The 13,216-nt window shown below is 27.2% G+C and overlaps 1 protein-coding gene across 1 annotated transcript in view; it reads right to left on the minus strand.

The window, feature by feature from the left end:
- Nucleotides 1-7,805, minus strand: part of LOC130815980 (probable glycosyltransferase At5g20260) — a 12,189-nt gene extending 4,384 nt beyond the window's left edge. The window contains exons 1-3 of the mRNA XM_057682543.1: nt 7,575-7,805; nt 7,260-7,441; nt 315-678 (exon numbers count right to left, since the gene is read on the minus strand). Of these exons, the coding sequence (XP_057538526.1) occupies nt 315-678; nt 7,260-7,441; nt 7,575-7,805 (777 nt within the window). The remainder of the gene's footprint in view (nt 1-314; nt 679-7,259; nt 7,442-7,574) is intronic.
- Nucleotides 7,806-13,216: the final 5,411 nt, after the last annotated feature.

Here is a 13,216-nt window from a genome sequence, read left to right on the forward strand (position 1 = left end):
CCCGTTCCCCAAGGAGAGAGTAAAGAGAGATGCGCACAGTCAAGAAACCCCCAATTGATACCTGCGCTCAGTAGGTGTCGAACCCCAAACCTTCTGCTCCATATGCAGATACTCTATCCATTGAGCTACAAGCGCTTTTGGTTTTTTAATTTTATTTTTGAATTTCAGTCATATCGGGTTCGGTTACATGATTAGGTAAATGTGGGATGGTCTGTTTTGACCACCTCTACCTCTAGATAGAACGGCTAACAAAAAGGTTGTTTCCGATTCACTTGAATAAGAAAGAAAGAAGAGATAATAAATTAAAAACATACCCAATCATGGCAAGAAAGCATGAAATGATCAGCACCATGGCTTCTATTCCAAAAAGGATATTTGTTGGCAATCACATTAACATAATCAGTAAGAATTGTTTTCATTGGTTTACGATCATTGACATCAGTAGTGTTGTAGAAGGATACTCTTATATTGACAATGCTTAATGGTAGGAAAAAAAGATGAGCCTCATTAGGGTTATTAGCCATATACTTTGTCATGGAACTTATATCACTCTCCATTTCTTGAATGAATTGTCCTTCAATACCATACACGTAACTCATTGGTCCTTGGTGTATTAAGGGTCTTTCCCCTTCTTTATAACTCCATATCTTCAATCTTTTTACCATCTCTTTGTGGCTCCTATTTTTGTTCATAAATTTCATCTTAATTAGTTGGAAACAAGTTTAGGAAATTATTATGTAATTTTATTAATTATAAGCAATTACTTATTAATCCTACTATAAACTAAAAGTCTTGGAAAAATTCCAAGGTGCAATCTCATATTAAATGATGATTTGGCAAATCATACTATATAATAAAAGTCCGGAAAAATTCAAAGTTGCAATTAAATGATGATTTGGCAAATCATACTATATACTAAAAGTCCGGAAAAATTCAAAGTTGCAATCAAATGATAATTTGCAAAAAACTACTCCTCTTATTCTCTTTACTTGTTCCATTTGAGTTGGGTATATAAATATTAAAGATAGTGAGGGACCACTTAAAAAGTGATAATTAGATTAATTTGATAAATTGGATTGATTACTAAATTTTTCCTTCTTTTTATCTAATTAAAGTGCTCACCCTTACTTGGAGATATTACTTCTGGACTTCGGCCATTAGAGACACTGCAAATTTTTGATATACTGCAAACTTTTCAGATTTTTGTTTTTAACCCTAAGACAAAATCAAACTTAAAAATGGAAAGAGTTGAGTATTGATATACTGCAAATTTTTCAGATTTTTGGTTTGAAGAACACCGCCATTGTTGTTCATTTGAGAGCTGTTTTTGCTTTCCATGGTGGAGATTCAAGAGAAATTTCAGATTATACTCCAGATAACGAAGAACAATCCCAGATGAACAAAGACAGATTAGAGGAGAGAAAGAGGGGAAATCGATTTTTAAGGATGAAGATGAAGAACAAACCCAAATCAGAGGAGAAAGACCCAAATCGTACGAACCCAGATGTTAAGCATGAAGATGAGAATAGACACAAATCAGAGGAGAGAGAGGGGGGGGGGGGGGGGGGGGGGGGGGGGAATCGTGCAAACCCATTTCAGTGAAGGAAGATGAAGATATACACAGGAGGAAGATGAAGAACAATTGAGAAGTTGGGTCTAAATGAGTTCAGTGTTGGAGTTGGGGGTTTGATTAAATAAAAAGGGAAGGAATAGTTAAGATATTAATTAGGATTAGTGAATTAAAAATGTTAGATTCGTTAGGTAAATAAGGGTATTGTTGTAATAACACAAGGGGAATAAGGATAATTTGATAAAAAAAATTAATGCCAAAAAAAAAATTGGACAACTAATGTGAACTTTACCAATAAGAAAATGGTTTAAGTAAAAGGAATACCGGAGTGTATTAGTTATTTATTATTGAGGTGTCTTAATGAATGACAATTAATTTATGACTATATAATAAGTTTAGTCTCTTAAAAAATTCTCTTAATATTTCATAATTGAATACATAAATTCTTACTTGAGACCGTCTTTATAAGAAACACGTCTCAAATGGGCCAAGCCATTATTATTTAGAAAAACAACTACCAGAAAAACGCGCGCTGCGTAATTCTATTTGGAGTTGGTGTTATAACCTATTGAAGTTGGTATCATAACCTGTTAGAGTTCGTATTATAACCTATTAAAGTTGGTATCTCCAAATAGGTTATATTACAAACTTTAATAGGTTATAACACCAACTCTTAATACCAACTTTAATAGGATATAATACCAACTTCAATAGGTTATAATACCAACTTCATTTAGGATCAAATGCGCGTGTTAGTTTTTAGGTATTTTTTTATTTCTTTAAATGTTAGGTCAGAGCCTGAAGAGTCGTCTCTTATAAAGACGATCTCTCATGAATGGCGCTGAATTGAATATATGTCTCATTATTATAAATTATACTAATTTTTTCATTTTCTATGCTTTTCTTAATCTGTTCATCATTTATAATTTTTTTGATTTAGGATTGAACTTATAATTAATTCATATACATTAATTTCGTCATGTGTAGTAGTTGTATAATAACTCAACTAAAAAAAAGTAACTAAAGATCTTTTCTTTAACCCAAATTTCTCTAAAAGCTTTAAAATATAAAACTTTTTTTTTTTTTTGATTATTCATTTTATGTGTCTAAATTATCAATGAAAATTAAGCTTTTCTTACAAGCTTAATTTAAAATTAATTTTAGGAGTATCTTTCATAAAGTAAATCTTACTAAAAATAATTTATTTTCCATGTAAATTAATTTTATTTACACTTTTTCTTTCTCACTTTTTCTCTTCTAAAGAATGGTGACTTTTTTTATTTTTAGTTTAGAATTTGTCACAATCACACATTGTCATAAATAGTTATTTCTATTATTACATTATATCTAAACTAGACAATTTTATAACGATAATATATATTTGCATTACTTAGATATTCAATTTATATTTATCTACCCATTTATACATCCGTGCATTACACGGGTATATACTAGTATAGTAATAATATCCCATTAATTGTTATAAACAAATTAAGATAAAACATAAAAGTCTATTAAAATCGTAATAACAAATACATATTACAATACATAAAGTATTTGTATTAAGATTCAAACTACAAACTAGCTTATTTCTACTACTACTACTGCAGTATAACCGTTGAACTACTTGACTTTATATTACGATATTTGATCAGTCTTTATATCATATATTACCTTTTTCTTTTTTTAATACTTATAGTTGACCTTCTCTTAAGAAATTATCACATAAAACAAAGGAGTCCTCTAGATTCACACGTACGGGTATTTTTTTAAGATCTGAATTCGGATCCGTAAAACACAAATGGGTCCAGATCCGACCGAATCCGACAGGTTTAATTTTTTAGGACCCTAATTCACGGATTTAGGTCGGGTCTGATACCCATTACCATCTCTATGTGTAGCTATTTAAAAAAAGTATGTTGAACACAAAACACCCTAACTCCTATACTACCAACAACTAAAATCCATAACAAACCCTAATTTCTAACAACCCTAAACGTGAGTTTACAAATTTAGAACAAAAATACAAGAATGAAGAAAGTATAGATCCTATGATCAAAAACCATATCTAACATATGAAATACATACACCGGCCTAATCCTTTATGATTTTATGCATGTGGTGATAACATACTACTCCCTCGGTTTTCATTTATTCTTCTCATTTTTTTTTTTGCAGATTTCAATTAAAATTTAAAAGTCAAATAATTTAAATTGTGAGCTTTTAAAAATTATAAAAAAAAAATTATTATTTAGAAATTATATATGAAGACGTAACTATCAAGATCCCACATAAATGGTTTTTCATATAGATCGTTGAGGAATCATAGTTAAAATTTAACACTAAAATTCGTAAATTTTATTTGAGAAGAACATATGAAAATAGAGGGAGTACTATGATATTAACTAGGATCGTCTCGTTCATTTTTAAATCCCTGAGCAAAAAGTAAAAAGATTTCCTAAACCTTAAGGCGTAATTTATAATATAGTAGTCCTTTGTTTCATATTATTGATATTTTAACTACGTAATAAAAAAGCACTAAAAACTCATTATTAAAAAAAAATGTGAATTTTATGTAATTCAAAATATACTAACCTTATGTCCTTATATATGAAAATATATTAATATTTTGAGCCATCGACGATAATTCGCTTTGCCTACGGATTATTAAGTATTAACCATTTGAACTTAATGAATTTGAACACTTCAAAGCATGAAAAATTTTCAACTATTCTTGGATATCACTCTATAAATTGCTCATATTAAAACGAACATTAAATGAAATAGGATCCTGTGCCCAATTTTCTTACTTGCAATGCACGAAACCATGTGATTTTGTAACTTCCAATAATTTCGTCAAACATAACTCACCGAAATTTTTGTATCCATATCAACGAAAGCCTTCTATTTTCTTTTTTGTTGGATCGCTAAACAAAAAGGTTTTTTATATTTATTTATAAATTGTTCTGTCAATTGCGCATTGTATTGAGAAATTTTGAGCATTACTATCTCTTCAATGCCCTTGAATGTATTTTTTTCACAAAACATCAAATTTTGTAACTTATTTGGACTTGTTTAATAATCTTCATGTAGATTTACTTATACGGCCTGTTTGGTAATTGGTATTAAATAGTAAAAATGGTGATGAAAAAATTTGTGTAATTTTGATAGAGTTGTCTCTTGACATATTTAATGCGCATTTTTATTCAAATATATTGAGGTAGAATTATATCAACTAATTTGTATATATCTAAGAAGTATTAACTAGTAATAAATATATTGAACTAGTAATATCGGCACCTCTATCCAAATATATTGAACTAATAATAAATAATAACAGCAGTGTTGTATGAGATCGTTATTCAATAAAATAAGCTTATATATTATTTAAATTAGCTTGTATATATTGAATTAGCATAATACACATGAATTCACTATAATATCATCATAACCTCCGGTGCTCATTCTTCAAAGGTACAAACTACTATATGTGTACACCATTTATTGTCAATGTGATTGTTTACATTTAATTAGAAGTACTTATGTTTATTTATTTATTTTACATGAAGATTCTCCACTCACATTGTTATCCCACGAAAAATAAGAAACACATAGGAATTAATATTAATTTAAAATAAATGGATATTCTATGATCTAAGTTAACGTACGTAGGATTAATATTTATTTTAAAATAAATGGTGTGTTCTATAATCTACCTAGGTTTTAGAACTCTTTAATTAAAACTCAGTCTCACAAAATTCCAGCTCCTTATTTCTCTCGTCAAAAAAAGCCAACTTAAAACTTTTTAATTTCTGATTTTTTGTCAGTGGAGGTCATTTATAATTATTTAATACAATTATGAAGTACTTTTGGATGTTAGTGTTAGTGTTATTATTTTATTGAATAATATATTAAAGGATTAACTTAACCAAAAAGAAGTGGTTAAGATTTAAACTTTTAACCTCTTGTTATGTTGGCTTTTGATATTATTTTAAAGAATCAACTTAACTTAAAATTTTAGTTGATGGTTGAGACTTGAAAGCCAATAATATGTTATACACTGATTCTTAAATGAGACGGTATCACGACGAGACTATTTCTATTAGGCTGGCCTAATATATATTTTTTGTCTTAAAATAATCACTTATAACGTTAAAGTGATCACTTATAGTTTAAAATGATTACTTATATAACCTTAAAACGATTACAGATTACTTATAATCTTAAACTAATCAATTGAAGAAATGGACTATTATATGAACCCGTCTCACGGTGAGACAGTCTCATACAAGACGAATTATATGTTATATGCCCTAACTTAATAAAGTTAATGGAAAATATCAGAAGACCATAAACATTATAAAAATATTAAAATTAGAGTGACTAAAGCTAATTATATGAAAACAATATGATATAAATACACATATTTTTTAAGGAAACAAAAAATACAACGAAATAAATTGAACAATTAAAATATTAAATAGGAATGGAGGGAATATTTACCATATACTATTACTTGAAATTATGATTTTGAAACTTCACTTTTGTCTTTTACTTTAAGAAAAAGAACAATATTTAATTATCTTAATAAACTTTAGGTTTTCAAGTATTTTTAAAACTCCTTTAATTGTCCAAACCTACACATTATACTAAAAAATTTAAAAATTTATAAATGTCACAATAAAGCGAATTTGCCAAAATGGAACTCATTATTGGTTAAAATAATTACATGGTATTTGATCTTGACCATTATCTCTACCATTAGAATACCTTCGAGTAGCATTTATTTATAACTAAAATTGAGTAAATTAGATGATATAACATACTGCATAATATGTAGTTTAAAATTTTCAAAATTAAAGAGTTAATATATACAACTATTAAAATTAAATGTTTCCACTATATAATATCTCTGGCATTACTTTATAAATATCATATGTTGTTTAAAATTTTCAAAATTAATGAGTTAATTTATACAACCGTCAAAATTGAGAGTTTCCACAACATAAAATATCTGGTCTTACTTTTTGAATATCATATGAATGTCTATTGATGCAAAAAAATCATGCATTGCACAGATTTCTACACTTGTAAATACTAAAAAGAAAAAAGCAAAGATTAATTTTTGGAATGAATTTCTAAAAAGTTTGACTTCTCTTAAATAAATAAAAGTCTGGAATTTCCCTAATCAATTTTCTCTAGTTACTAATTAACCCTTTTTTGTTGCTTTTTGTTTTTATCACTTTAACTTCTATAATTAACTCTATAATTAAAGTGTAAACCTTATTTTGAATGTAAAAACGTAATCAATATGAATTGCAAATTAACTATAAGTCAAAGTGAATATACTATAATTATAGAACTAGTAATTTCTTAAATATAAAAATTTCATTAAACAATTTATAATTAAATATTTGGTTGATGATGATGACTTTATGATAAAATATAATGATTTCATAAATTAAGCTAATTAAGTTGAATTGAGGCCTAATATATTTTGATAGTCGTTTTTTAGATTAAATTAAGTTAACTACTTGATATCCATTAATATATAATTAGAGAGGAATTGAATTAAATTAGTGAAGTATATAAAAATTCTGGTGATGTAGCTAAAATGATAATAATTCTATATGTCGAAATAATAATAATTTTAGGATTGTAAATACGTATTAAATTATGAAAACTTAACTGATGAAAAGCATATGGATTCCGATAAACTGGTCCTCTAGGTATGAAAATCTCGTCACCCTCCAACTTATAACTCTGACGTCGGGCTGCAGCTCGAATTGCAGCCCGAGCTCGAGCCAACCCATTCTCAATCTTCTCCAAACTATGGTTGTTGTTGTTGTTTTTCTTCTCTTTTTCCTTTTTCTTAAATATGCGCATGGACGTACAATATTAGAACATCAATAATCAATATCAATATGCATTTCATTGGAAGTTGCAAGCAAATAGAAACAAAATTCAATCAAACAATGTATGAATTAAGAAGGAAGGAACTTACTAATATTAATATCTTGGTAATGAATGAAATGTTACCATGATGATGATGATGATGATGATGATTAATGTTGCTAATTGAAGGGTTGGATTGATTATTATTGTTAGGCAAGTAATTAGGAAAAAAAATGATATTGAAATGGATTTGATTAAAAAAAGATAGGTAGAAGATGGTTAGTATAAGAAAAGGTGGAAGTAGTAGCAAGAGTTTAATGGGTGTTAACGTTTTAGCCATGGATTTAGTGGTTTGCTACAATTCCTTTTTCCAAGTTTGTACTACTTTTCCTACCTTGAATTGTTTTTGATTATTATGACTTGATCTTTGGATAGAGTGTATGATAGTCAAAACTATTACTATCCAATTTACAAATGGTCTATAAAATATACAAGTAAAATACATGTTAAAATAAACTAAATTGGAACTTATAATTTAAATGTGTAATATGGCACTACAATCAAGCAATGTATATATTTTATGCTCTTTAATCACAAAGGGAAGTCAAAGGGTAAATTAATACGTTCAATTATTTTGGAAAAGCTTAAAAAAAATGAGCACGTAGGTAGATTGAACTATTTAATGATTTATTTTTTGACTACAAGGCAGGCAATTGAGAATTGAACCTAATATCTTATTTGTGGAAAGTAATATACTACCTTATAATATTCTTTATTAGTCTTATTTTTTGGGTTATTATTCACTTATCACTCTTAATTTGTATTTTATTTTTATTCTATAATGTAAAACATAGTTTAGTGCAATTTTTTTGATTTTCTTAATGCAAGAATTATTAATATCATCTTTTCATAACTTTTAATTAAACACACCTATAGATTTTAAGGGGTAAAATATTATCTCGACAAGTGTGAAGAAACTAAATAGATTTACTAGATTAAATAGGAGGGAGTATGATACAATAAAACTCGATTCTCATTTAATAAATAAATGTGCTGACAATAATAATGTGTTAATTAAGGAAAATAATCTCTAACACTTTATTTGAATAGCAGTATAAAAGGGAAAAAAAAGTAATAGAAAACGAAGTGAGGAAAGAGAACGGAAGGAAATAAATTTTCTTAGTTTTCGAGAGATATGTCCATTAATAAAATCATGAAACTAATCCCTTCAAATACTTTTTTTTCCTCTGCTTCTTCCTTTCAGTGAACATGATACATTAATTACATTACTCAGTAAACTAAGCAACTAGGGAATAGAATAGTGAAGTACAAATTACGTTTGTTTTCGTCCAAGTGGTATTTCACATACGGCCCGTTTGATAGTTGGTAATAAGCGATGGTAATGGGAATGAAAAACTAGTGTAATTTTGGTTGAAAATTCTCTTGGCTACCTTGATGATCATGCTTGTCCAACTTCATTTATCTCATTTTCTTCATAAAATTCATTCCAAGGCATTACCATTAGAGATAGTATTAGGTGGTAATGAAAATTTGTACACAAAAAAACTTTTTTGTGATCAAAGTTTCATTACCATGGGAATGATATGGAACTTTTGATGAAACTTTACACTATAAATTATTCTCATTACCACCATTTAGTACCACTAACCAAACGGGCCGTTAAAACTAGTGCTGCGTACAAACTATAAATCATATATACAGCAGTTAATCTATCATAAATTTCTCAGAATTTTATGAAAATGTTTTGATTTTACGTAACATTGTACTTCCGTTAGTCGTTAATGGTCGTCTAATTTTAAAATGGATATAGTAAAACTTTATCTGTTCTAATATACTTGCTACATTTGACTTTTTACGCAATTTAATTATGTGTTATTTTGATCATTTACATATTAAACTATACATATCCAAAAATTATAAAAACATAATATTACGAAAGTATGCGATTAAACGATTCAAACAAGATCTCATTTGGCTATATTTTTTCTTACACATTTGCCGCAATATATAAATAAGCTTGAACGATAAATAGTGTAAAACCGTTATGTTGCAAGCATTTCAAAACGGGAAAATACTTGTCAAAATGGATTGAAGGCGGTCATTTTTTAGTTAGATCATTTACGATTTTTGGTTTTTATCGCTAAAATTTTTTCAAAAAGTTACAAAAATATTTACCAAAATTGTTCTTACTGAAAACATTCTTATGATAAATCTATATATGTCGCTTTTAAGGTTTCAACAAAGAAATATAAACTCAAGATAAAAATGTTGACTAGAAATACAACGGGTTTCACACAAATTCTTGTAAGAAACAGTATTTTTTAGAGACCATCTCTAATTAGGTCGACCCATAAAAAAAAATATAGATTAAGTTACTCGGTGGGCATTAAAGGTATTGTAAGTAGACATGTAAGATATTATAACTATGTATGTGTAAGTATGTAAATATACATACAAAAATGTAATGATCCTGATAGACCTAAACTAATAATAACAATGTGTAATTGTGATAATTCTAAAAGTAAAGATAAATCATCATTATTTGAATGAAATGGATTTTTATGAAAAGTTTAGTGAGATTTACGTTATACAAGATACTCATACTACTATCTAATAAAAAGTATTTTAAAGTAAGTTTGCAAGAGAAACTCTCTTTTCATTGATGTTTTAATCACAATTATGAATGATTATAAATTAAAAAGAAATTAAATTTTAGTAGCATTAAAAGTATTTGAATCGAATAAGAAATCTTTAAATCCTACATTTTATAAGGTATTAAGGTTAAATATTGTAAATGGAAAAATTCTCCTACTTTCTGTTAAAAATAATTTTAAATTAAACTTGTAAGAGAAGCTTTGTAAGAGAGCAAATTTATTATATAGTCATAAATTAGTAAACATTTATTAAAATACTAATTGTCATTTATACTGCATTGTGATGTAATAGAATTAATTCTTTATGTAAACTTTAACTACATTAGAATTTATTAACAAATCTGTTATTAGTAACATTTGTAATTTTGAGAATAATGTATTCTTATATTTTATATTTTATTTATATGTATTTTTCTTAATTGATTATTATATTGTTCTGAATTGTCACTGATTAATATATTATATTATTCTAAATTGTCAAATAAATAATTGATATTATATTATACTAAATTGACATCATATCATATGATATCTTGACACTTACCAAAATTTTCAGAAATCAATTTTGTCATTCTAGTAGATTTTAGGCGGGAATTCACTTAATTTATTGAGAGACACGTGGCAATAATCTGCTTCTCTTATAGTAGATTGTATAGATAGATTAACTTACAGGAACCAGTTTTTTTTTAATAGATTGGGCTGGCCCAATTAAAGTCGTCTCACGGTGAGAAGAATACAAATTTAACTCAATCACAAAAACTATTGGACGAGACTGTCGCAAGTTAAGACGAAGTGTGGACCGGCTCATTTCACGCACGTGTAACAACATTTTATTATTCTGGTCATTTATCAATTTTGACCTTAGAGATAATAATTTTAAAAATTGATATTTTTAAGATTAAAATTGATACCTCTAAGATCAAAATTGAAAAATGCCTAGGTTGTTACACACGCAAATTAAATTGGCCCAAATTAACGATATCATTATGATGTCATCTCGTCCAAGACCAGCTATAACTCAATTACATAATTTCTCCCATACTATCATAACTTGATAGTTATATATTAACTCTTATTAATATCCAATAAATAATAATTCAATCCTTAAACTTTAGAGTATATTTAAGGAACTTGAAGGGAAAGAAAAAAGAAGGAATTTAATCCTTTAACTTCTACAATAAATATGAATGGTTTGCCTAAATGAAGTTGAAACACAAAAAAAAATTCCTATTTTGGTGCTCACTTAAAAATATTTTTCAAAATGGTATTCATGTTATTAAGCTATTTTAATTTTGCTTTGGAGTTTTCAAAGCTTATTGTGAACCAAAAGACTAGTAGGTCTAAGTAGAATTAATAAAGAAAATAATACATTCTCAAGTTCTCACTAAAATTTATTTTCTAAAATAGTTTTTATAGAGGAAAAGAATTTAACCAATTTATCATAATTTGATTAGGGAACTTCAAACATAAAAATTAGACTGACAAATTGGTGTATACATCATATAGCATGTGATACATAGACTCAATAATGATACAATAATACAGATATAAAATCGCAACAAAGAACTAAAAGTCAGCTTTCTCCTTTAGATATGTCTAAAAATATCATTTATTTAAATGGGTTAGGAGAATTTAGAAAAGAAAAAAAGTTAGGATTACATGGGTAAAATATTTAGGACGACGTTAAGCAGTTCACTTATTTATTTACTTTATTAAAAAAAGTTATTCCCAATAAAAACAAGGAAAATTTGATAAAAATATCAATTATTATTTATCTACTTTAAACAATTCATAGTAGTTTCAAAGAATCTTTAATCCCTAAAAAAATATTTTAAAAATTGTTTTAGCTCATATTGAGGTTTGGAAGTTCCAAACCAAAAATAAACTAGCTTAGTGTCAAATCTCACCTACATGAATACTACTTTGAGAAATTATTTTTGGTGAACACCAAAATAGAAATTTTTTTCTTTATTAACATTATATAGGCAAATCATTCAATAAATATTAAAATCTAAATCTACATATTTCTAAAAGGACAAATTCTTAATTAAGACTGTCTCATGGAAAGATGGTCTTAATTTGGGCGCCAGCCCAATTTAATTTATTAAAAGGGAAAATTGCCCACAATAATCCCATCTTTTTCTAATTTTCCTACGATAATCCCAAGTATCAGTTAACCATAAATAATCCCAAATATTGATATTGTTTGCCTGTGGCATACTAGCTTTACCTATCACTGAAAAAGACAAATAAATATCATTTAATTTTTTTTAAAAAAAGTTTGTTTACTTTATTAAATTACATTTATCCTCATCTCACCTAACTAATCATTTCATCTCCTTACTATTTAATCTCCATTCTCTTCTCATTCAAAAGGAGGAAGCAAGAGAGTTATGTACTAAGATACTAACTTTGTACTTCATGATGTTGAAGATAAGTAGAAAGGGAAGAATTTATCCTACAACAGTGAACCTGTTGTTGCATCAAGATCTATAAGAATTTAAGAACATATATAGACTGTCATAATGCAATTAAATTTATTTCCCAATTCAAGCTCTAAAAAACTATTATGCATGGTTTTTCATGAGAAATGGAGTAAAAATAAAAAAGTGTTTTAATGGACAAGAAGAAATAAAATGAGAGAATATTTTTTAGATTTTAATGTAGAAGAAACAAGAGAATTTTTGATATTATGAAAATTTGAATTTTTGATATGGGTTTTGACCCCAAAAGTCCCTCAAGCTCGGACGTAAAGGGAGTTCTCCACATTGTCTTTTGTTTTTGTTTTTGTTTTTCAAGGCTAATATGATAGCAGTTCGGATAATGTTTTTTTCAATCCTGGTTTTGTTTGAAGATCATCAACCTCTGTTATTTCTTGAAAGTTGATACGTATATTATTTGTTAATTTGTAATTACGATTAAGTGTTCTAATTAGGTATTTAATTAACCCATTCTAAGCGATTTTTAGAGATTGTTTTGTGAAGTTTGCACCATTGTTTTAATTCATTTGATGCGTAGCATGAAATTTTGCATTTTGAATAAGTATATTGTTTGATGGTTAATTTTGATCATTTTT

The sequence above is a fragment of the Amaranthus tricolor genome, chromosome 6 (genome assembly GCF_026212465.1).
Source record: "Amaranthus tricolor cultivar Red isolate AtriRed21 chromosome 6, ASM2621246v1, whole genome shotgun sequence".
Classification (NCBI taxonomy): Eukaryota; Viridiplantae; Streptophyta; class Magnoliopsida; order Caryophyllales; family Amaranthaceae; genus Amaranthus; species Amaranthus tricolor.